The 26,905-nt window shown below is 39.6% G+C and overlaps 1 protein-coding gene across 1 annotated transcript in view; it reads left to right on the forward strand.

Annotated features, from left to right (window-relative positions):
- Positions 1-26,905, forward strand: part of ADAMTSL1 (ADAMTS-like 1) — a 124,977-nt gene that overhangs the window by 1,386 nt on the left and 96,686 nt on the right. Inside the window, exons 2-7 of the mRNA XM_010008480.1 lie at positions 3,439-3,550; positions 3,942-4,080; positions 15,382-15,432; positions 19,351-19,555; positions 20,817-20,964; positions 26,420-26,504. Coding sequence (XP_010006782.1) covers positions 3,439-3,550; positions 3,942-4,080; positions 15,382-15,432; positions 19,351-19,555; positions 20,817-20,964; positions 26,420-26,504 — 740 coding nt within the window. The remainder of the gene's footprint in view (positions 1-3,438; positions 3,551-3,941; positions 4,081-15,381; positions 15,433-19,350; positions 19,556-20,816; positions 20,965-26,419; positions 26,505-26,905) is intronic.

A 26,905-nucleotide genomic window follows, 5' to 3' on the forward strand; every position in this document is an offset into this window, starting at 1 on the left:
GGGGCTGCGCGGGCGGGCCCGGGGGTGCCGGGCGGGCCCCGGGGCTGCCCCGCCGCCGCTCCGCGCCGGTGACGCGCTGGAAAACAAAGGGGCGAAGAAGTGCCTAAAACTGCCCCGGTCGCGGCCCGGCCCCGGAGCGGCCTGGCCAGCCTGAGTAATTATGATTTTTGTTTTCCGCGGGCAGGCTCAGTTTTGGGAAGAATGCGGCTTAGGGGGATGGGAGAGGTGAAGCAGCAAACGCCACTGTAGGCCGATCCCCCCCTTCTCAGTTTCAGTTTTTAATTACTTAATGCTGAATCGCACGGCGCTTATCTAAATATTTGCAAATGCTCTTTCCTATTGATTCCTCTGAATAAACTGTGCTCCTCGCCCGCGCCGGGAAGGCGATTCCTGCTCTCCTGAAACGGACCCTCCCGAGGAGAGTCTGTGCGTGGGGGACACGTAGGTCTGGATGTCTGGGTAGATACGCGTATGTATGTGGCACACACACGCGGGCTCCTCCGTGTGAATTATTTATCATTTGGGTCCTGGGTTGGTTTTGTGGTTGGTGTTTTTTTGTTGTTTTCTGGTTTTTTTTTTAATTGTTAAAACTCCCTCCCCGCGCTCTTTGGGAAAAAAAAAAATACTGTTGTGGTTTTTTTTTTATTCCGAGAAAGGTCTGTTCCTTTTTCAAGCTGTGCTTGAAGCTGCTCTCGGGCATGTCCTGTACTTTGTGCGGATATGCAACATAGACGCGTCCCTTCCACGGCCGGCTGTCTGTCTGTCTGTCTGTCTTTCTCCTCTCCTCGCTCCTGTTTAATATGGAGCAATTTTCCGGAGGCTCCGTGACTCCCTCCTTAGGGTCACATTGAGTTCGAATCTGACTGAAGGTGCAGGAATCCTGCAACGGGGGAAATAAGAGAATAGAGAGAATGGGGTCAAGTTGGCTGCTTAGAGGCCAAAACTCCAACAGCTGCTTTTAAAAAAAAAATTAATAAATTATATATATATATAAATAGATATAGATAGATAGATAGAGAGATAGAGAGATATATATATATATAAATAGAGATAGGTAGATAGATAGAGAGATAGAGAGATAGAGAGATAGAGAGATAGAGAGATAGAGAGATAGAGAGATAGAGAGATAGAGAGATAGATAGAGAGATAGATAGAGAGATAGATAGATAGATAGATAGATAGATAGATAGATAGATAGATAGATAGATAGATAGATATACTATGTCCTCTTCTTTCATTTGCTTGGTTTGTATAATTTTAGCTCATGCCTGTGGCTCATTGCAATTCTCTCCTACCTATGTTGTTGTTATGGCTATATGAGTGACTTTGACATTAGCTTCAAACGAAGTACATCTGTCTTTTCTCTGTGTCAAAACAGACACGATTCTGCAGACATGCAGGAATAGTCTGCAGGGAGAGGAACTCTTCTGTCTTTCTAATTCTTTTTTTTATATGAACTCTTTTTCCTCCCTTCCTTTTATAGTAGGCTCTGTGCAATCTCTGGGTCTGTTCTTCATGATTCACTGAAGATCATACTGCTAAATAGATCTGACTTTAGCAATCGCTGATGATCTTTTAAAAACAAAGCAGAATTCTCCCCAGTGAATGCTTTTTCTGCACATTCAAATCAGAGACCTCCCCAAATGGCTTCCAGCACAATAGAACACTTTTCCCAGGAGTGCATGCTTATTTCATGAACCCAGAAGACCATTCTGAAGTATGTCATTAATGAACTGTCCCGACAGACGGAATTAGATATCCTGTTTCTGACACAGAAACTCATGGTACTAATCCATGCAAAAGGCCTCCCATTTGCTGAAGAAGCTGAATTGCTACGGCTGTTTTTTGGTTTTTGTTTGTTTGGGTTTTTTTCCCCTATTGGGAATTTACGTCACTGTTTAATTAGAAAAGGGAAGCCTTGGTCTCCATAGGCCAGATCTGTTACAGCCATCAATATATGCTGCAGTATTTTTGCCTTCCTCCTTCTCTTCAAGATATATTTTTCTTTTTAATCATGTTTCTGTCCATCTACATAAGAAAACAAAACAAACAAAATGAGATTATGCTGTTCAGCTCAATTTGTCATATTTTTGCTTCTGTTTCACAGTCTACTCTTTGATGGTATTTTTTTGTTTGGAAAGAGAGAAAAGGAAAAGCAGATAGAAAAATGGTGTTTCCAAAACAGAGTAACTGGTTTGAAACATGGAGAAGGAAAAGGAGGCAGCACTGAAAAATTTTAGGCTTCATTAAATGAACAAACAAACAAAACAAAACAAAACAAAACCACACCTGAACAAAAAAAAAACACAGAGAGCTGCTCCTGAGAGCAGGAGTACTGACTTGGAGAAGGGTTCATCTTTTCTCGTTGAGATTTGGCAATTTTCTCTCCTGCAATAGCATCATGACGCTAATGGAGAGATGCGCAAGCAACACCAGAACTTTATGTGCTAGGACAAATAATTCGGTAGGAGAGGCTTTTAAAAGCAGCACTGTTGTGTTTCCCTTTCCAGCAGTTCATCCAAAAGGTAAAGACAAGACATAGCCTACAAAGATATTGAAGTCCCCACACCTGTATTAGTCAGCACAGCTATCAACCAGAACTGATTTTTTTCTGGACCAGGTGCAAATGATGCTGCTTTAGTGGCGTGGAAGACTCACTATTTATTTCATTCCTTGCACTGCAAACTCTGTGTGCTGAATGGATTTCCCATGTAAACAAAGTACTGGAAGCATAGCAAAGCTCAGGTGGCTTAAAAGTTGGCAGTACTTCTATGCTCCAGAGAGTGTTTTCCAAGCATGCACTTAGCTCCAGCAAAGAGTCCACACTTATGACTGAAAAGAGCATTTTTTCAGCCAAAATAAAGTAAGCAGAAGGACAGTGTTATAAACATGACAGTACCACAAGAGCAAAAAAAGACCTCCCTTCAAAAACAAAAGCATCTTGCATTAGAATGTTTATACTTTTTCATTTCTCACAGCATAGGCTCCTGTATTTTACTTTGAACTACCTAATATAGAATACATGTTCTCAGAAGGTGTTTGGAAAATACTGAAGATCTAAAATACATGTCAATGTGGCAGGGACAGCAAATGATAGTAGGTGATCTTCTGATGAAATAAAGATCAGTCCTTATCCTCTGTCCCCATAAAATGATTAAGTAGCAATAACTATGAATTTATTGTGAATTATTTCAGAAAATGGTCTCAGAATAGCCAGATATGCCCCTGATTATGCCCAGAAATTTGCTTGACTGTTTTGCAGCCAAGATTTTGCCAGCAAACTATACCTTTTTTTTGTGCATTTAATTTTCCTGTTGCAAAGTGTCTCTGGTGTTTCTTGGAGCTGCAAGATGTCACAGAGCTACAAAAGGCATGTGGCAGAATGCTTCTTCAGAGTATTTATGTCAGATTCACTTTTTGGTGTTACATATTTTTCAGATTCACTATGCTGGTGCTGCTGACAGTTCAGTTCAGTTTATCTTCTATCAGCCTATCATTCACCTATGGAGAGAAACTGATTTTTTTCCTTGTTCAGCATCCTGTGGAGGAGGTAATGAATTTCCACTGCATTCCAAAAGTGGTCAACTGCATACAGCATCTGTTCCAAATGCTGCACTGAGATTTGGACCTTCAAAGTGGGAAAAACCTGAGAAGGGAGGGATGTAGCAACAGTGGTAGTAGCCTGTAGATTTTTTAGCATCATACCAGGCTCTGTACTTAAAGTACATTTTGATATCCATGTTGCTACATTTAATGTTACAGCTGCCAAACATAAGGGCTGAAGGGATTTGGGCCTGCTTTGGAATGACATTTGCACATGTCCCCAGCAGCAGCTTTTTCTTCTGAACTGAAACTGTATGTGTGAGTCTTGGTGACCAAGAAACCTTAGCCTTTGTTGGTTTTGGTTTGTTGTTTTTTTTTTCTTCCACTGTTTATTGCAGGTTATCAACTGACATCTGCTGAATGTTTTGATCTCAGAAGCAGCCGGGTAGTAGCAGATCAATACTGTCACTATTACCCTGAAAATATCAAGCCAAAGCCAAAGCTTCAAGAGTGCAATCTGGATCCTTGTCCTGCAAGGTCAGTCGGCTCTACTTTTTAAAGAAACTGGTCTCTGAAGGAGTAAAATGAAGTAGAAGAATGTTCTGTTGCTATTGCAGCGTAATTTAGCCTACTTAGTTAACCTCTTTCTCATCCTGAGGATGTGCTTTGTAGAGAAAAACCTCTTTTTAGCACCACCACATTACAAGGATTGATTTGAAATGGTTGTTTCTTCCCCTCAGATTATTTTTTTATCTCATTGAACATTATGAATTGTGAGAGAACAAAGTGTCCATGATACCATCCCATGATCAACATGTCTCTGAAGTGTTAGTGGGATGGAAAAAAATGTTTTGGGGTAATATATTGTTGGAAAATAGTTGTCAACACAGATAGAGACAGTATTTTTATGGAGGTTTTTTTACATTTTCTCCTTAACAAAAGCTTATTTACAGTCATGGCATATAACATAGAATTTTTTCTAATTATCACAGAATCCCACAGAATTACAGAATGTTAGGCATTGGAAGGGATGTCTGGAGATCGAGTCCAACTGCCCTGCTAGAGCAGGACCCACACAGAATCTAGGACAGGCCACTCAGAAAGGCATCCAGACAGGTCTTGAAAGAGGAGACTCCACAATCTCTCTGGGCAGCCTGTTCCAGTGCTCTGTAACCCTCACAATAAAGAAGTTTTTCCTCATGTTGAGATGAAGCTTCCTGTGTCCTAGCTTGCATCCATTGCCCTATATCCTATCATAGAGCACAAGTGAAAAGAGATTTTTCCCCTCCTTCTTGGCACCCATCCTTCTGATATTTATACACATTAATAAGATCTCTTCTCAATCTTCTCAAGAATAAACAGCCCCAGGTCTCTCAAGCTTTCCTCATTTGACAGGTGTTCCAGTCCCTTAATCATCCTCGTAGGCTTGGACTCTCTCAAGTAGATCCCTGTCCCTCTTGAGCTGGGGAGCCCTGAACTGGACACAATCCTCAAGGTGGAGTCTCACCAGGGCTGAGAAGAGGGGGAGGAGAACCTTCCTCGACCTGCTGGACACACAGTTCTTCATGTACCCTGGAATGCCATTGGCCTTTTTGGCCACAAGGGCACATTGCTGCCCTGTGGATAATTTGTTGTTCACCAGGGCTCTAAGGTCCTTCTCCTTTTGGCCCAGCACAAAAGACTCCACTCTGCTACCCTGTCAAGCATCCTTCCTCAAAAAATTAGCAGTAAAAACAAAATCAGATGTCCTGTGTATAAGAAAACTAACAGAACTACAAAAACCACTAATCCTTTGTTGCACTGATTCTCCTGAATTTCACTAGAAGTCTGTCTGCAGATCCTCATAAGCCATAAGCATCAATTTATGTAATCTAAAACTTCTGGCCCACTTGTGTGGCTTTGCTAAAGATGCTTAAGTGCAGCACAGCAGGTATGCATGGAAGGGTGTCCTAAAGCCATTTATCTACCTGCTCCTTTCCTTCTAGCCTAGTTTTACACCAAATTTGATAAAGCAAGTTCAAGTGTCTCCTAAAAAGTTTATATCGCCCTTCAGATTGCTAGAGGTTGCCATAGAAAAAAATACGTCCTATCCAGAAGAAGAGTGCTTTAGGGACCTACAGGACTTTATGGGATTGTGTAACCCCCTGACTAGGATGATTGGTTCCCAAGCCAGGTATAATAGGCTTAACGTATCTAGGCATTATCAGAGCAGAACGAATCACTCCAAGTCCAAGGTAGTTTTTACCTATTCTAGAAAGTTTTCATTGAAGTTCATTGACTTTACATAACTGGAACTAGTACTCAGGTTTCTTTGTCAATTAAGACATTTTTACTCAGTGTGTGGCAGTTTATATTCCTTTGTTCTAGTAAACACATTTTTTATGGTAATTCAGTTTGTAAATATTTAAAAGTCAGAAATAATCTCATACAGGTTTAAATCTGAAGTTAAAATCTCCCAGAATTAAAAAGTAGAAATATCCAATGTCAAAATCCAACATTTTCTGAGCTTCAGTATATATTCTTTAAGTTACATATTTTATGATGTATTTCTTTGGACTGTATTAAGGATGTAACATTATGAATGCAGCTCCACGAGTGTTTTGTGAAAAATATTTCCTGTTAAGGATGTACTCTGAGGTTCTTTTTCTACTTAGAGGTTGCTTTCTCACAATGCAAGAAGACTATTTTTTCCTTTAACAATATTCTGTGAAGCTTAGTATCTGGCTTCTCTTGTTCCAGTACTTTAAAAAAAAATAAATAAAAAATTCTCAGGTTGCTTAAATATACTAACAGCTGCATCTAGAAACCTTTTTCTAATAAAGTTATCTACTTTTCTGCTCAGTGCTTTTTCTTAGATCAAAAATTGATTCTTTCAATTCTCCTTTGAACAGTTTAGACAAATATTAGTAAAGTAGAGGCCAAGTATGATCAGATGATACACCTAAATATGAACGTCTCAGAAAGAGTACCAACTCAAAAGTAATTTTATGTAGCTGGTGTGTTGGGTTTTTCTAAAGCCTGAAATGCTATATTTTTTAAACACAGTTCTGAGTCAAATATGTATTTTCCTCTGGAATTTATACTATGGATATTTTCCATACTTTTTCTGATAACTTTAAATTATGTATTCTTGAATGATAAACTGCATGGTACATGGAAGGAAAGAAAATAAAATCACAGCTGGACAGATGTCAGGAAACAATTTTTGTTTTGTTTTATATAAGACATAACAAGGCAAAGTTGTTGATATAAAGACCCTAAGCGGGGGGAGAGTCATTTAGAAGTAGAGCTATGCTGTCCCAGGGTACAGGCAGTAACAGAGAGGAACCGGCTTTCTGGCAACATACTCTTGGAATGCCAAATGGCAAATTATTATTTTCAAAAATGCCTTTGTACAGAATTCAAGAACCAACAACCCAGACAGAAAACTAGATATCTGTGGTAACTTCTGGAATCCCACTGCGCTCTTACAGTCAGGAAGAGGGTTGAACAACAAGGTCAGAAGGGTGAGCAAGAAGGGCATCTTTTCTTTGCATTGGCTTTGTTGTCTGGGAGTCACTTTGCTCCACTGTTATAAGATGAATATGTTAATTTTTCCTGGCAAATCCAGCTCCAGTGAAGTATTAGTGGTTGCTGACTGTTCCTATGGCATCTCAATGAATACCACAGAAAATAATGGAGGAAGAACAAGTGATGCTGAATAAAGCAACTGAGAGGGGTCATTGTCGGAAAACTTACAATAACATTTTCAGCAAAGGGCAGGCTGAAAGAAAAGTTTAAATTTTTACCGGTAGTATCATGTAGGCCTGCGATTAGTTGCCTATTTAGGCTTAGCGCACAGAAACGTTTTACTTTATTGTTCTAATTATGGCAATAATTAGCAGTATTGCTGGCATCATGAGTAGCAAAAAAAGCTTAGACTGAATGAACTTGGAAAATTAATCAACTTTTATTTCTGAAAATTCAGTTTCTCACATGCTCAAAGGAGAAGCAGTGTGTGAAATGTTATTTCTCAAACATACATAATTTATACGTTTCTTTTCTGAGTTAAGTAAAGGTAGCCTATTGACCTAAGTAAGACCAGTTAATTAGTGTCTTGTGGGATAGATGCCATACCATGACACTGTCTCTCTTTGCATCCCTACATATTATCAATGTCCTATCCAGCCTGTCTCATCAACCATCTTTGGGAACAGCTCCCACCTTAGACAGAAATAAAACATCTGATTATTTACAGTCTATCAAAATTTTACAATCGTTGGAATTTGACTGGCAAATACAGGTAGAATATCCATTGATGTGACAGCACCCAGCTCAATCTAATTCAATCCACTTCTATATGGCAAAATCCAACATTAAGACTTCACATATTTAATTAATTGTGTATCTTTTAGCTATTGAAAACTTCACCGACTGGAGGTTTAGGGGAAGATTTTTACCTAACATCAGTGTCCTCCTGTTTGGTATCCATTAATGAAAGATGAATGGAATTTTTCTGCTTTGTGAAAAGTTCTGCTTAGATTTTACTTCACTGAGTGTCCTGAACACTCTGTCCTGAAAAACTCTTGAGTTGCTATAAGCTGAAGATACCATTTCTTTCATAATTCAAAGGCATTCCTCTAAAAAAACAATTTTTACAAATAAGAAAAATGCTTTTACTGCACTTGTCATTCACCTCCACACCTGGATACTCTCTGGAGCAACATCCATGCTGCTTCTACATTTCATCTTCAGCTTTTAAGCAGCTTTCTCTACTGCACTGTTCTGCATTTTTACCAATCTCCTCTATTTTGGCCTATCTCTTTTATGTTTGCTGAATTGCAAAAGCTCTACTGGTGCTCTTATGAGATTTCAATGGCATATAAAGGTTGGTAAAGGCATCTTCAAGAAAGACTCCAAATTCATGCAGCAACTGACTCAGAAATGTCATATTAGCAAGCTTCTAATATTTGGGCTTCTTTTTAACACTTTGTCAATAATGCCAGTCTGATGTGCATAGACAAAAATCCTGGAATGTGCCCAGGGCATTATGTGTAAGTCTGCCACCACGTGTGGAGAGTATGGGGAAAAATCTCTAGTTCAAGCAAGACTTCCAACACTCAGACACCTGAAGAAATTCAGTTATCTGTTTTTTTGAGTACTCCAGCAAAACTGCAGACTCTTCTTCCTACTCATCAGAGTTTTTCTTTTGGCATTCTTACTTAACTATCCTAACTGGGTGGTGGCAGAGGCAGGTATCAGCAAAGAGGAAGTTAAATTTAGATGCAATTGTACTTCTTAATTTCCGACTTTTAGCTAATCTAACAAAAGATATTAAATACAAGTAAAAGCCCACAAAAGACTGGTGGGATATTATGGCTATTCATATTAATTCTGAGTAGTGAGAAGTCCCCAATATACTTGGTGATATGAAAATGCATACAATTTCCAGGGCAACAGTGCAAGACGTGCATGTTAATTTTTATGTATTTCCTTTGAAAGAAAAAGAAGCAGTAACAATAAATAAGCATGATTAAAAGGGCAACATAGACTATCCTCTTAATGAGTAACATAGGTCTCCTCACATCATTACAAATTGTCAGACGAAGCAGGAAATTGCCAAACATACAATTTTTTGCTTGTTATCAGCTTCCCTACAGATGTTATATTAGATAGCAGTTATAACCCAAGTATCACAGCAGTGCACTGTTCCCATTTTCACTACATTCTTTCTGGAAGATATACAAAACCGGAGTACTAGTATGTTCCTGAAAAGATGGGCTGCACTTTCTGATTTACACAGTAGCAGCCATAGATCTGCAGTGAGGAGAGAATTCTGAGACACAATGGTACGTTTATTGTTATTGCCCTAGACTGGGACATATGATAGATTTAAACTTTGTTTTGAATATTCCTTCAGATAAAATATTCCGTAGTTACCACGGATACTGGGCTTTTTGACAACGCCGAAGCTTTTTGCATGAATGTGGGAATTCTGGCCATGATGATGCCCTTTCCTGATCTCTGCCTCAGGCAAATGGTCAGTTCTGTGGATTTGCACTAAATTCTTAATTTGTTACACAGGGGTTTAAGAAAGCCTTTCTGCTTTACAGTGCTCTCTGAACTTTGCTTGCCTCTCATTGCCGGGTCTGGTCTCAATTTCCACAGACAATCATCTGCATATGAATGACCCTAAAGCTGGCAACTGATAGCCATTCCAGAGGAAGATGAGAGACACAAAGGTTTTAGCCATCAAAACAGAAGGGTGAACAAGCCCATTCCACCAGCGTGGTTGTGATCACATATGATGGAAAAGTGAGATTGGTATTAGCAAAGAGTATGCTGCCTGCAAATGAGAGAGCACAGAAAACAAACATCAGTCAGTCTAACTGTATATTTATGGAGGATTATTTTTTAACAGTTCAGAATTTACCAAGGCACTACCACAGTTGTTGGAGAAATGAGCTACAGTGATGCATTATGCATGAAAATGAGGAGAAGAAGTTTAAGAGGCCAAAACCAATTCAGGGCAGCAGGAAAGGAACTACTGGGTAAGTTTTCAGGAAGGCTGAATTGGAAATAGTGAAACATTTGAATAGAAATTACACTAGGCATGTCTCCAGATACAAGAGTTGTAGGTGGAGAAAGAGCTGATAGCAGTTCTGGCAGTCATAATCAGGATCACCCGAGTTCAAGAGAAGGATAAAGATGAGCTGCAGATACTCCTAATATCTAAAGAGGCCATTTTCTTTTTCAGACAAGTAGGCAGAACCTTGAATTTTGGGGAGGGGTAAAAGGCATTTACATTAAGCTAGAAAATTATTTTGTCGAAACAGGCAGGTAAGGTGGGCCAGGAAGCATTTGTCAAAGTGTTAAAAGATGTGAATAACAGAGCAAATTAAGAAAATAGTTCATATTGGAGAAAAACAGAAAGGCACAAAGAAGCTATCAGGATACATTAGATAACAAACTGTGAGGTGGGAAAGTAGTACTGCTCTAAGCATCACAGATATCTGTCTGCCCAAGGTGAAGCTGTAGGAAATGCAGTGTATTTAACTTATAGAAGAGACCAAAATTGCAGCAAGTAGTAAGATGGTTACTTACAGATATTTTCACTGGATATTCAGTTGTTAACATTTAGTAGTGGGAAATAACAACAAAGTTCCACCTTTATATCAAACACTGTTCATCCAAACCATCATAAAATATTAAATTGAATGAAAAAGGGGGAAGATTTTTAGAAGCATTACAGTCTTGTCACAGGACGGAAGTACTTCTGCTGATTCCAACTGATGACACCTATTTCAAGCCCTCTAAGGACTTTTGCACTCTATGGCACTGATAAGTGAAGCATATGTTTCTTAGAATGTGAAATCTGTACGCTATGAACAAGTCATTTATTATAAATGTGAGATACTGGTGTGCTGAACAGACATGCTATTTAAAGTATGTAATTTTTTTGAAGGTTGATGCAGGATAGCTTTCTCAGCGGTCCTTTGCATGTTTACATTCATTATTTAAGTATCTAATGACATTCTATGTAAAAATATTTAGGTAGGGGACACTGGTTTTTGTCAACGTGCAAAGTACCAAGACCATATAAAAGGACCCCTAAATACAAAATAGATGGTAGTTCTTCAAGTTCCACACTGATTGAGTGTAATGTGATGAGATGATCACAGTACCATCTGTATTTCAGAATTAAGCAAATTGGTCCAGAAACCAGGAACGAAACTCATACTGGTAGAGTAGCTGGGACCCACAATATTACTTTCTTGAGAAAGGATGTATTCAAAGGCCAATGCTGCCTGTACCTCTGGTGTCACTGTAGATGTCATCTACTCCAGCTCTGAATGAAAATAGTGATAACTTTACAGACAGACACATAGGAAATAATAAGAGATACTGTCTTTGAGGGCCTCAATACTTGTTTCTCAGGGTTTCTTGAGTATCACCTTGTGCTACTGTCACACTGTGGCATCTTAAGGGAGTAGTGTGAGGAGAGGGTGCAGTACCACACACTGCCTTCATGTTGGGATTTGTAATGTTGAACTAGAGACCTTCTCAGAAGGCTGTTGTTTGTCCAGTGATAATCAAGGTGCTAAGGGAACTGCTAGCTTAGATAATAAACTCTTATCTTTTATGATTAACTTTTTCAGGTCTGCCAAGTCTTTCCTTTCACTTAACAAATTAGCTGTTCACAGCCAACTTCAGCTACTTCAACTTTTTATTGTCTATTATCCAGACACACTTTGGGCCATTGCTTAGAGGGCATAGTTCCTGCCATGTGGATCATTTACTCTTGAAGCCTGATAGATTTCAGAGTAAACTTTCATTGTGTGTGTGCCCATGAGGAAAGAGGTGTAACAGCTTCAGTCACCTGGGATTATGGGCAGGCCTGCAGCTGCAGCACTAGGGGTAGGAAATGGCCAGGAAAACAGAGCCCCCAGCAGAAGTGAAGGCTGTGAGCTGGAGGCATGTGAGTGCCCTGCAGAGGCTGGGCACTTCACAGGATGATGCAGGAGTGCTAGTTTGGGAGCAGTGGGCACCTCCACCCACTCCCAGCCTCTGCACATTGTCTCCAGGCAGGGTCACACCACTCTGAGGCATCTTGAGGGGAGATGCCCTTTCTCTCTGCTGGCTATTCTCCCAGCTCTGGCTCAGCTCTAGAGGTGCCCAAACCGAGAGCTGTGGGCGTGCCAGGATAGGGAGGTGTGAAGAGCTGGCGCCTGTCAGAGTCATTGGGGAGCTACAGGAGAGAGGTGTTCATGCCTGCCATTTGTTCTTGGGAGGTAGCTTAAGGAAGAAAAGAAGCTACTGGGAAAGACAACGCTAAACATGACTTTCAAGGAAAGCAGCTGCAGGCACCCATCCCAGGGAAAAGCTGAACGTTGGCAGAGATGGCAGACCTGGGTGCAGCACACCCACCTCTGGCATGTAAAGCTCCTGCTCCAGCTGAATGTGTGCCTTGGAAGAACAACTGTGTTGATGCTGCTCAGGAGGAAAACAAACCAAGCTGCAGAGTATAAGACACAACTTGTTAGTCTGAAAGGCATGGGAGACTTCAGACATAACACAACAAATATTCAAAATAATTTTATTTGTGATCCTGCTCCTGCCAAAACAGGTTTGCTCTAAGTGTTGTATGAATGAGTCCTGATGCTCTCGCATCAGCCAGACATCTCAGTGTAGTGAAGGAATTATTATTTGCTCCGTTCATTTAGCACACCATCCTTGTTGTATTGCCTGAATAATATACAGTGAAAAAAGCCCATAAACTAGATGTCTTCCATCTTTTTATAGGAGCATGATAGATTGATAGATTCCTGGAATTTAAACTACTTTATCCAGTCAAAAAGGATAGGATTCACCAAAATATTTTATAAAATGTTTCTTAAATAATTCATGTAGGCTTGTGGGGTCTGTTTTGTTTTGGGTTTTTTGTTTGTTTGACGGTTTTTGTTTGGTTTGTTTTTTTGTTTTGCTTTGATTTTTGTGGAACACACATCAAAGAACACGAGACTAGCTCAAAAACATACAGTTGCCACTAACGGTACAATGCCCATCTGCTGTTCTGTTGTTTCTTCAAGCCAATATTTAAAGTCTCAAAGCCATTGTGTATTATTGACGTGGTTTTATTCCTCACTGTCTGTGGGATTTACATTGTTGGTGGTCACTATCTTGCAGTAACAGAATAACAACCTTTGGCAACTCTTCACATATGGACAAGGAGGGCATCAGTAATTCTGTGGATCTGTGTACAATTTACAGAAATGCAACCTGTGTATGCAAATTTTTTGGAGGTCAAACCTTTCCAATAACAATATTAATCTAGTGCTTTGTAAATTTTATTTTATCTTTGTAGCAGTGCTTGCATGTGGTATGGTTATTTCTATTATGGCCTTGGATGTTACGCATTCTAATGCATATAGATATGAATTATGCATGCAAACCATGTTTATTAGAAATAAAACATGTATCACTGAAATGAATGAGAAATGCTTTAAAATCTGTTTCTTTCTTAGGCAGTAAATGCTTTCATAGTATAATTAATTTATTTCTGAATTTAGTAGATTAATCTTTATTCCAAGTGCTCTTCAGCAAGCTGGTGAACTGGAAAGTGCAAAAGCCTTCTGAGCAGAACTTCAGCAGCAGTGGTAGAAGAGTCAGATGGTCAAAAACATGAGAAAAAAACCTCTAAGAAAAAGTCCTCTCTCATCTTCTTAAAACACTGATACACAATTCCTCAAACTTCTCCAGTCATTCACCTGTCAAGCTAAGTCTGAAAAGACTAATTTACTAGCCATACTCTAAATGATCCTTTCGTCTTTTCTGAAGTTTCCCAGTGCCAGAACTACCTCTCTTAGATACTTAGGTTTTTGTGGAGAAAGGCAGCTCTTCGAAGTTGCAAATATGTGCACTCACTTGGAGGGCTCCTGTGACTGCAGAGGCTGCTAATCTTAGAGGGAGCTGTCAAGTCCCCATCACACACTCCTAGGGCTCCAGCATCTTCCTGCACTTCAGCTGGAAAATTCCAGGATGCCGACCTGGTGCTGACATCTCACTGTGAAAACACAATGAGATCCATTCTTCTATCATGGACAAGTTTTACACATAAAAACCCCATGGACTGAAAGTAGAATAAACCCCTTTAGCTTTACATGACAAGACATCTCTGAATGCTTGCAGCAATTTTCAGTGTAATGTGTTGAGAACAGAGAATACTTTCTCCCTTCCCTACCTTTGCTTCTTACCTTGCAGAAACCCACAGCAGCATAGCAAGCATGTTTCATCTGTATAGGGCTCTCAAAAACTACCTTCATGCTTTTCAGTCAGTTTTATCTCTCAATAACTTGGGTAGAGATATACCTTTTATTTAATTCAACTGGCATTCACTCTTTAATGGTTCTGCTCACCTGCCCCTTCCAAGGTACCTGTTACACAGTGCCTTTGATGAAATGATAGATGAGGTGCTCTGTGATTATTTGATGACAATGGATATGCCTGATAATTGGGAGACAACATGGGTAGAGTTACTCTGAGTCAGAATCTATAAAATTGCAGTCAAAAGATGAAGTTCCAGACTAGAAATTCAGTGAGAGACTATTGCTGCCAAGAAGTCAAGTGATACCATCTCACACATGACTGGCATGATAATAGTTCAGATTATTACTAATTTTTATCTACACTATTGTCTTCTATAACCTTTAGATGTTATATTATTTAGATACAAGAGGCAGGTTCTGACAATGAATGAAATGTAACTGATTTAAGGTGGAGAGACAAGAATTGCAAGAGTTTTTTCTTAAACTGGGATTCCCCAGATTTCTAATCTTTGTCCCTGTAAAAGCAGACATTTTTGTCCGAAGGGCAGAAACAACCATATAAAAAATTTTTAAAGGGTTTGATCTAGAGCTCTCTGAAGCAGAGAGAAGTTCCCCCTGTTTTCTTCTGGGACGTTGAATCCAACATCCAAGAAAGCATTAAGTGTAGGTATTTTTCCTTCATAATGGCGAATAGTAACCTCATAAATTATATTTGGACAAGCCATTTGGGTCATTCACAGTAATGGATTGCTTCTTAGTCAGACTAATACATTCATAAGAATAAACTAGTACTCAGTGGTTTATTCTTTGAACAACTCAGAAACAGTAGGATGGGAGCATAAATTTACATTAAATTTGATGGCAGCTTGGGTAAAATATCTTATTTGGTTGGTTTTTGGCTTGGTTTTGGTTTGGTTTTTGGTTTTTTTTAATATTGTGAAAAAAAAATAATAATTGTAAAATGTAATCATTTAGTGTTTATTTTATTATGTGTACCTTCTACTCAGAGGGTTGGCATTATTGTTCCTAACAGTGATGGATACAAGCAGATCATGCCCTATGACCTCTACCATCCCCTTCCTCGGTATGTAAAACAGTCAACCAGATGCTACTTTTCTCTTGCTCTGAACTCCTGCAGATTAACGTAGAATGTTCAAGTCCTAACTTGTTGTTATAAATTCTGCTTGTGCGGAACTGAAACAATATGCTATCTGAAGGAGCAAGGCAGACTTATTATGTGTGTAGTCCATTTCTTTCTCTGTTTCCGCACCCCTCACCCCCACCTCCCCTTTTCTCTCACACCTTTCCTTTTTTTATTCCCTTTACCCATCTACGAGCTGGGCTATAACCTGTGGCTTTGCAATGAATAATCAGAATTTCTCTCTCCAGTGGTGCTGCTTCTTGAATGTTTTGAAATTTGTGATTTTGGGTTCAGACAGTGTTAGTGTTGTGTTCTGATCCTGCAGACCCATACTAATGCCCAGGGGCATTAATCCAGTTACACTTCTATGAAATCAGAGATCATGACAAGAATAGGATCAAAGCCTGATTTGTATTATTACTTATCTCACAATCAAAAATGTCTTTAATATAAGACTTCCTATTATGGAAATAATTACATGAGTAATTACTCTTCAAGCAGTGAGCATGACTGGCGCTGATAAAAATGTTTGGCAGCTGAAGGATAATAACTTCTTGGGTTTGAAATACTGTCTGGACATGCAGTAGTGTAGGGCTGTGTTTCCCTCCTAGTGAATTTATTGTCATGGAGTATGAAATCACAGAAAGAACCCCCAGTCAACTTGTTAGTCTCATCCCCGTGAGGAAATAACCTCCTTCAAATGATAGTGAGGCCTAATGTAGAATGTGCAAGATCAGTGCATTCAAGTTCAACAGAGTCAAACCATGGACCCACCCCAAACTGTGAGTGAGAAGACGAAGAGAGTAGCTTAATTGCCAAGCACTGTGGCTGCCGTTCATATTGATACACTTTATCAGTTATCTCTGTCATCTGAAAAAGTTGTTTATCTTGCTAGCTTATGGTTATGCACACACAATCATTATCACTGATTATTCCTGATATGTGTAATGTGACCCTGCATCTAATTCCCTTTTTTTTTCTGGAAAACACTCTTCTGTTTTTTGTTTTTTTAAAAAAAAAATCACAGAAATATGTCTTAACCTTAAACACTAAACTTTTCTTAATAAGGAATATAGAAGCTAGAATATTAATACTTAGCTAAATTAATAATTAGCTTTGAATGAAACAATTTATTTCAATTGTGTACAAAGGGCATCTACATTGACAAAAGACAGAACAATTTTATATCTGCAGATGATTCAGCAGTACTTGCCAGCATGGGAACTGTATTTAGGAAAAAGCATCCTGAACTGACAGCTAAGGCAGAGGCTTTTTTACTGCTAAAGAAAACAAAACAAAACAAAACAAATTAAAAAGAATCAAAATACCCTGAGGTATTCAGCTTTCAGTAACACTGAAAGAAAAAAAAAAAAAAAAAAGATAATTCATTCTCTGTAATTGATCAAAAGGCTGTGACTTTTTCTCAAGCTGTTCTGGATTATGGTCTCACCCTGTAACAGTCCCTTTAGGTCCCGTCTCACAGCACACTGCTCTTCTTTAACCCCCCACCATCAAGTGCTCAGACTGCAGCTGCTGGCTGGGACCTCTGCCCCTCTTTTCCCCTCTGCTGTTTCACTGCTGCTTCCCTTCTACTCCATCTCCCCCGCTCCCACATTTGCTCCTTTGAACTTACAAACAGGATCCAGGTCTTTCTCTCACCCTGAGAGGGAAGACACAGCCACATACCTCCTCTCCAGATCTCAGAGGCAGCAGAAACTGAACAGACCAGAAGGCTAGCATGAGACAGGGCCAAGTCAGGGACATTAGAAATGTCTTTCCTCTGAACCTGCAGAGTCTAGGCAAAACAAAAACAAACAAACAAATAAACAAAAAATTAGACAGGCCCTGGTTGCATTGCCTGTCTGAGATTGGCACTTAATACCAGGGACAGGGAGAGCGACACTCTAGGAGAAAAAACCTGGAAGGCATCTTCACAAGATTTCCTTCCTGCAATCCCTCAGCCTTGAATTTTATGTATGGTTCCCTGAATACAGGGCTCACTTTTAATGCACCACCAATTCCTTTCACAAATTCTTGGTCAATATTTTGTACCTCAAAAGGAGCTGTGACCACCTACCTACTTTAAGAGCCATGCAGCAGAGAAACTTCACCTTTTTATCTTACACACATACAAAACCTGAGGACCAAATCAGTTGCCTAGATTTAAACAATTTGACACTACTGAGGTTGCCTAAAGCATCTAGAAACTTGTCCCAAAGACTCCCAGACTTGTCCCAAAGACATGTGTCACGTTGGCTTTTTATTCCTGGGAAAATCTGATTCAGGCTGGCTGTACCAGTTACTGCTATTCACGAGTTTCACTTTGAGGCCTCGTCATTTAGATTTTTGGTATTGAGGAACCTTAGCTATATGCTGGGAAATGTGTTCAGCAGAGCCACAGGTAATGTATTTGAACTAAAAACATAGCTAAAATTACCTGTTTGTGACATACATGGCTTATGCTGAGCATGTGATGATGAATATGGCATGTTATGAACATTGCTTCAACACTTTGTGATAAATTGTGGAATTAATCAGTGGTTTCACCATTTATAAACAGCTGTTAGCATAAGCCATTTCAACTTGAGTTTTGTGGCACTTTCAGACAGTAGCCAAGTATGGGTAGTGCTTACATGTACTGAAGCTCATGAGAAAAGGATGTGTTGCTATGAAGAAAAATAAGAGGGAAAGATAAGCATTTCCCGTAATGCTTAACAGTCTTGGTGCTCCTGTAGTTGCTGCTTAATAAAAGTATTTCATTGTTTAAAATGAGAGGGGGAAAAAAAATTCTCACCTTTTACCTTTTTTCCTTCTTACCTGAAAAAGGAAAAAGATTGCGTTCTTTTTCTGCAAGAACCATTTTTTAATAAGTCAAAAAATCAAAACCCATTACCAAAATAATTGTTTCAAACATTCTTTCTGAAGTCCTTATCAAAATAATATTTATCGAGGGGGGATAAATAAATAAATAAGCAATTGTGAAATGTTTCCAGGTAGACAAAACATGCACATTTTTATACAACCAGGTATGCACAGGTTTCTACATTCCAGGTATACCCATGCTGGATCATGGCTACAGTCTAGGATCTTCCCTGTGACAATGGCTTGATTAAGACAGGAAATAACAGACTATTTTATGTGGACAGACGTATACATATAAAACAAGACATGCATTACTGCATATGCATCACTGTAATAAATAAATAAATAAATAAATGAAATTCTCATGAATGTGCATACCTTTTCAGAACAAACCTGTGGTTTTATGGATTTGTCATTGCATTCTCAAGTGACGCCTGTAGAGAAAAGCTGTTTTCTCAGTCCCTCTTACTGCCTCAGCTGAAGGAAATAAAGCCCATTTGTTTTTTTCATCAGAAACCATGTGTCCTATCAACATAGTTTTGTGTTCTTTTTGGTAATTTCCTCCCATCTTTTTTTTCCTCAACTCAGTTCTTTCCCTGGAAAGTAACAGTGCTGTTTCCCTGTATGTTGTCGCGAAAGAAAAATCAGCTTCAGAGCATTCTGTGCTTCCAGTGATTTGTAACAAAAAATCTCAGGAACACATCAATTTGTGAATGTATTGTAATACCATCAATTAAATAAAAGGAATTAAGTTTAAAGTATTTAGAGTTTCTGTGATAGCAGTCACTGGGTTAGTGGAAGAAGTGTGACAGCAACCATGAGAGTGCTTTTTTTTTGTGTGTGGGAATTAATGAAAATACTCATGATTAATTTTTTCCAACATTAATCAAAAGAAAAAGAATCTCCAGCAGATAGCAGTCTATGCATTTGAGGGATGTGGGTGAGGGAGCAGGGGCTCCTTTTCCTGATGCTCGTCTGCTTTGTTTTGTTTTTTCACAGGTGGGAAAGTACACCCTGGACTGCCTGTTCCTCCTCCTGCGGAGGGGGCATTCAAAGCCGCAGTGTCTCATGTGTGGAAGAAGACATTCAGGGGCATATCAGCCCTGTGGAAGAATGGAAATGCATGTATACTCCAAAGATGCCTGTTGTCCAGCCTTGCAATATATTTGACTGCCCAAAATGGCTTGCTCAGGAATGGTCTCCGGTAACCAGCTTAGCTTTGTTGGTTTTGTATTTACCACACTAGGAACATGTCTTAAATTATAGTTTAGTGAGCTTGTGGGAGTAGAAACACGCATTACTTTCCTTCCTTATTATCATTACCTTTATTTAAAGTTCTATTCTTGTCTAACTGCAAAGTAAATATGAATAATTTATTTAAAAGATTAACATAATTAAAGAGAATTATGGAAAAATAAATCAGACCTGTAGTGTATATTAGTGACCTTCTGCTAACAATAGGCTGGGAAAACAAACAAAATGCACAAAATAAAACCAATTAGCATGTAATGTTGCAACTTTGTTCAAACTTTCAGTCATAAATTAAATATCATGAATTGCTGAGAAATTTCAAGAAATACATAAAGCTATAAATTTCTCTGCTCTTCGATGCTTGCAGTTGTGTGTTCCTGACTGACTTGTCCTTCTGTATGAAAATAAACCTTTAAAAAGTTTTTTCTACAAAAGTATAAATATACTTTGATTGTGTACATGAAGACTTAATCATGAATGTAGTTTGTTACCATCCCAGTTTCTCAACAAGTAAAATAGGTTTTAAAAGCTAAGTTAGTTCACCCACAGGTAAGGTGTTCTTGACTGATTACAAAGTGTCTAATGATTTCCAGATGAAAGCCACTATCCAAGAGCAAAGTAATATTGTTAGTATCCGTTGCCCTCCCCACTGGTTGGTAGTTTTGATCCTCTCCTGTGCAACCACTTCTGAAATAATCTGTACAGGGGGACAAATTTGTGTACCTTCCCAAAAATAAATTCAGCAAGACTTAAAAAAGTGTCTGAGGGAACAAAACCCAAGTTTCCTATTCTGTTTGGTGCCATGTTCCAAAATAGAGTGTCTACCCTGTTATACCCATAAGGCCCAGTACGTTTTCCAAGCAAAGCAGAGTAGCTCCAAATAAAACTGTCAAGGTGTTACTGAGTACATCCAATACAGGATAAATGGCCACAAGCCAAGTAGTCAATGCTGAGAGTGACACTGCAAGAGAAATTCAGTGGCAAAATGTCCAAACCATGTAAATATGCAGAGCAAAAAGACAAAAAAAGTCTGTCAGTTTTATACCTTCTCCATAAGGGGCAATTATTATTAATAATTTAAGCCCAAGGTTGTGTATTTCTGCCTCATGTTTTGCTCTCTGATGTATACATACTTCTATTATATATTCACGTTGTATTTGTCATTCCTGTGATGTGTAATACCTCTTTTTTTCTTTTTTTTTTTTTTCCCCCAGTGCATTGTTACCTGCGGACAAGGACTGAGATACCGTGTGGTCCTTTGTATTGATCACAGAGGGCTGCATACAGGAGGCTGTAGTCCTAAAACAAAGCCACACATAAAAGAAGAATGCATTGTACCCACTCCTTGCTACAAACCCAAAGGTAATGAGGCAGAATCACGGAATCACAGTATTCTCATGGTTGGAAAGGGTATCTAAGATCATGGAGTCAAACCATCAACACAAAACAAAAACAAACAAACGAAGCCCACAAAAACCACAACCTTGTTAACTACAACATGTTCTGAAGCACCAGATCTTCACAGCTTTTGAACACCTCTGAGGATGGTGACTCCACCACCTCCCTAGGCAGGCTGTTCCAGTGCCTGACCACTTTTCAGTAAAGAAATTCGTCCTAATATCCAATGTAAACCTTGCTGTTGCAACTTCAGGCCATTTCCTCTGGTCCTGTTAATTATCTACTTGGGAGAAGAGGCCAACACCCACCTCCCTACCATTTTGTTTCAGGTAGTTTAGAGGATGATGAGGTCTCCCCTCAGCCTCCTTTTCTTCTCACTAAACAACACCAGTTCCCTCAATCACTCCTTGCACGACTTGTTCTCTAGACCCCTCACCAGTTAGTAGCTCTCCTCTGGACATGCTCCAGCACCCAACGTCCTTTTCTAGTGAGGGGTCCAAAACTGAACACAGTACTCAAGGTGCAGTCTCACCAGTGCCAACTACAGGGCCAATCACCTCCCTAGTCCTGCTGGCCACCCTATTCCTGATGCAAGCCAGGATGATGTTGGCTTTCTTGACCACCTAGACAAACTGCTGGCTCATGTTCAGCTGGCTGCCAACCAGGACGCCCATAAGGATTCTTGTAAATTTTTCAGAACTCTTCAGTATTGAGCAGTTTCATTTTGTTGCTGGTAGCACTATTTCCACCTGTGCTGAGTTATGAATTTGCATCTTCAAGGCCTGCCAATCCTATTCTAGTCAGCCTGTTAGCAACTTGTAATGAGTGCTGTCTCCCTCTTTCTTATGGGCTGTGACGTTTTCAATGTTAATTTGTGATCCAACAGTTCAAGCAATATAAATCTAAATTTTACCATAGTGGAAGCAGATTTGACCTTACTGGTTGTGTCTGGGCAAAATTTTATTATGTATTTTAACATAAATTAAATATATAAATAGCATGTAGGGTAGATAAATGTAACCATGATTTTAAAGTGCGTGTTCATAACTTGGAACATGAAATAGGTCAGAAGCAAGCATTGTATACCCCAACATGAAGTTCCTCTTACTAGCAAGTCTGCAAAATCTGGCAGACTGTCTTCTATCAAAGAGTATTCACAATTTACATAGAAGTGTTTCTTGGCTTGGGCCTCAGACAGAGAATAATACTGGGGTAAATCGCCAATGTTTTGTTGAGAGAAGGAAAAAAATATTTCTACTATTGTTAGAAACAGAATGTTAGAAAAGTCCCGAAAACTCGGTTGAATTAATGGGCAGTGGCCAGGTGCAGTAGACACAGTTATTTGACTCTTTCCACAGGTACATGAGTGTGCATGTGTTTGTGTGTATATACAACTATATCTGTAAAAATTCTGTGTCTGTATGCTGATTAACTTATGGAAATTTTTGGGCTACAGCAATGCAGATGAACTTTATTTCCCACAACTAGAAAATTAAACCCAACCACAAGAAGAAATCAATTTTTTTTACAAAATGGACTGCTGTCCTGATGTATATTGAGAGCATTTACTCTGAAGCCTTGTGAATTAAGTGACCCATGACCTCATGCTGATCCAAGATGGAACAGTGAAATCTGGAATTCTATTTTCTGCACTCAGTGCAGAGTGCCAAGTGAATGGGCACACTTGCCAAGTTGTAAGATTCCCATTTATCTGGACCATGAGAATTCACTGTGTGTGCCAGCCACCAAAGTGACAAAACCCAGGCACAGGTCCTCTGGGGAGTGATGAGTGTGTTTACAGTGTATTTTACTGGCCAGTATGAACTCACTCTGTCCATCTTCCAAGGTGAAATAATTAAAAAAGGGCCTTGTGATTGTGTTAGCAGGACTCTGACTTTCATGTGATGGTTCAGTGGGTTTGGTCTCAGTCATTCAGTTGCTTTTATGGGGCTTTATCTATCTATGTTGTTCAGAGTACAGGTAAAGCAAGGTCCTGTCTGCCTGTAGCATCCACTATAAGCAAAATGCAGTAAGACACCAAAAAATCAGCTGTTGCCAACCACCCACAACTGACTTCTGCCTAGGGAACCTGAGAACAGTGCAAGACCAGCTAGGAAATTTGCTTGCCTGCATCTGTCAAGAATTATCTTGTAATGGGACTTGTCTGGGAATAAAGTAAATTGCTGTTTGCTGGACACCCACCATCCTTGCAGCAGGGTGGCATCCTTACCCTGGATAAACTCTTGTGCTGCCCTCTGCAGTACATACACGATTAATTTCTGACTGTAGGCAGTTATTTTGTTCTTCCATTTTTTCCCATGGGATGGAAAGTCCTGTGTGTAGCACACTGTTTTGTTTGGCTTTAATTTTACTTCTCATCTTGGTTCTGCAATATACTCACAGTTGTCCCTCCAAAATGCAAGTGGTAATATTTAAAGACCCAAGTGTCTGAGGGCTGAATCATGTTTTCAGTACAAAATTGGACCAAATTATATCCAGAGGTGTCTTCCAACTCAAATTATTCTATTTCTGAGCTGAAAGTTTGTAATTTTCATTTCACAAATCTGGAGTTAGACATTTAGAGCAGTAGGGGTCTAACCTCACCTCTGCTGAATGTTTTAGTCTTAGCCTGCTTTTTCCTTCTGGACCTGGATTTACATAAAGCAGAGAAACAATTTTCCCATATGACTGAAGCAGCAAGACGAAAAACAGAGTTCTCTTTTGTTTCAAGACTGTGCTAAACAGAAATAGAATGCAATTAAGTCATATAATTTTTAAATATTTTTAATTCAATCACTGAGGCACTTTTTTTTACATGAATAATGGGGAAACACAGGATATCCCTGGATTAAGTAATAATTTTCAATTTTAAGAGAAGGTGTATTAATCTAATGCAACTTTCTGTAGAATGTAGGATTTATGGGGTTTTACTAGAACCATTTTATAAAAGGAGAGATTCTACTTTAATCTCCAAAGATAAAAATTACTTCTTGGCTTATGTTAGGAATGTTTTATTCATATATGTCAAAGTGCACTGTACAATATCAACATTTCTAATCCTCTAACTCATATTACAGTGTAGATGATAATTACCTACACTTCTAAAAAGATAAGTTATTTAAAAAGTCACATAACATGCAATGGTACACAGAGCTTTTGCTTTTTACAAGCACTTGCATCCAAGTAAAAAAGCACAGAGAATTTAGAACTGGCTTTCCAAAAGCCATAAAACCAGCTGCAGAACATAGAAATAGAAATATCTCCTACATATTTTGGATAACAAATGCAGTAAAATATAAATTAAACTAAGAGCTGTGCTGGCAAATATTCATCCTTAAATGGCATTAATAAATATGTTAGAGGAAGAGCTTGGCAAGTTATTCCTAAGAGAGAGGAATAGCAGCTCTATTTCTGTCCCTTTTTTCCTCACTTTATAACTTGCTCCAAGGAAATTTGCTTGACTAAAGTTGCAGTAGCTGTGAAATCAAGTTGTAACTCCTCTATGATACAGCTGACAGATGGGAAATTCTGTGTGCATATATGAAAGGTTCACTCTTGTGCCCAGAAGTCACAGAAAGCTCTCAACTATTCTGAGAGACATTAATCTGCTCCCATTGGTCAGTACAAATCCATGCATTATGTAAGCCCAAAAGGCTTAGGTAACTTGTGAGTGGCAAAGAGGTCTGACACCAGTACTCCTCAGCGGTGTGACCCTCAGTCCCTATTATTTCTGTTTTTTCTCCTGATCCTAGCCCAGAACTTTTTGTTGAAATACAGAACTCCTTCTCTAACTATAGTGCCAGATTTGGTCTTGCTTTATACGCCTGTAGAGCTAAAACAGCTCCGCTGCCTTCAGCCCTGTCACAATCCGTGACCTATTATATCTCCTTATTGGAGTGTATTAACTTATCAGGATTTGCTGAGAGATCCACACGTGGGTATCGCCTCACACAGAGGAGACAGGGGCTTATGCCCTGACTTTTTCGAGTGAATAACTTGCTCAGTGCTTACTAATATTTCTAAAGAAATGCACGGTTTATTGTGGGGAAAACAAAGCAATTTGGGGCAGGAGGTTCAAAAGGAGTGATTAAAACACATTAAACATATACGGATACACCTTAGTTATTTAAGTGAGGGAAGGAGAGGGGAGGGATATGCCCGAATGGCTGGATTATACTTTCCCCTATAAGCTGGGGTAGCCGGAATTGTCTCACCACACGGTGGCGCAAGTAGGATGAGCTGGGTAGCAAAGAGGCTGCGGGCACTCCAAGTGCAGATCCCCCCCCTCCCACCCCCATAGCTGCGGCACGGCTGTTTGCCGACCCTGGAAACGCGGGCAGGAAAATGGCGGCGGCAGGCAGTGTGTGGAGAGGACCGCCCCAAACACGAGGAGAGAGCGAAAGAGAGAGGGGCGTGCCGCGCTGCCTCTCTTATGGGGTTTTCTGCGCTCCCGATTGGCCAGTTTTGCATTTCCGGGCTTTTCAGCCAATCAGACGGGACCTAGTCCCGCCCCTGCTTCCGGCCACGGCTCCTCCCCTGCAGCAGCTCCCCCACACACACACACACACAGAGGGGGTTCAGCGCCGCGTGGAGACGCCGTTTTAAGTCAGTATTGTCGGCTGACTCAAAGGACATTTCATGTTCGTGTAAGGAAATACCTGGTCCTTCACAAGCCCAAATACTCCACTTTGACACGGTCTGGAAAGCAGAGTTTGGAGTTTGGCTGGGGGAGTGGCGTGGCCCTGCACTCCCCAAAGCAGAGCTGCTCATTACACTGGAGGGGAAGAAAGCAGCAGTACTGCTTTCCATCAGAAATGACAGAAAAAGTATCAAGCTCATTTTTTTTAAATCCACATAGCTGATAAACTGATAAACCTAAAGTTGAAAAGTATAGCTGGGTCATTTTATTATGATTTCTCTGTATTTTCTGTGGTATCACTCATCAAATCTGGGTTTTCTTCCTTTTTGTGATTTATTAAAAACAAGCTTAGTGTGTCTTCTGAAGTTCTAACATGTAAGGGTAAACACAAGGATTTTATAGGTTTTGCCTTTGCAGTGTCAATGAAGGCCTGTTACATTTGGCAAGGCTCCCTCCAAAAATACTTCCCGAAGTGCCTAGTTTTACAGTCCAGTTGCATAGACTAAAAAGTGATTTAATTTGCCTTCTTGCCATTAGAATGCCATAGCCCTTCTAGCTGCAACAGTGAACTATCTGGCCATATAACCTTGCAAGTGTGATAGCCCAGGCGACAAGTTTCTTTTTCTCTCTTCTCTCCTTTCTCTCTCTTCTTTGTGCTCAGTCTCCAGGTGGAAGAAAGCACACATACATCACAGGTATGATTGATGAGAGGTGAGGATGCCACACATAGCAACATTACTACATGCTTCTTACTTTCACATGCCCATCTTTGTTCCATAGAGAAACTTCCCGTGGAAGCAAAGTTGCCATGGTATAAGCAGGCTCAAGAGATGGAGGAAGGAGCTGTGGTGTCTGAAGAACCATCGTAAGTCTTAAAAATTTGCTTACAACACATTCTCAGGATGTGGGAATCTGGGGCTTGTGCTGAATTCACTGCATCTCTTGAAATGGTATTTGTCTTTCATTAGAATGTAAAGGCTAAACCCAACCCTGTGGAAATGTGATTAAGAGATCACATTTAGGAATGAAGAGACAGAAATCAAGATGAAAAATGCACATTTAATTGGTAAAATATATAAATGTTTTGTTTAGGGTTATTTACAATAATATTATAGAGAGAGTCTGTCTACTGTCTTAGTTTTATGTTCCCTACTATCACTGTTTCTCAGCAGCTCAGCACCTTTATTTAATCTCATCATATCCCTGTGAATTTAGAGGTAAAATACAGTGATAATTCCTCCTCACATCTCCCCAAAATAAAGAGTG

The sequence above is a fragment of the Chaetura pelagica genome, unplaced genomic scaffold (assembly GCF_000747805.2).
Source record: "Chaetura pelagica isolate M959 unplaced genomic scaffold, ChaPel_1.0 scaffold232, whole genome shotgun sequence".
Taxonomy (NCBI): Eukaryota; Metazoa; Chordata; class Aves; order Apodiformes; family Apodidae; genus Chaetura; species Chaetura pelagica.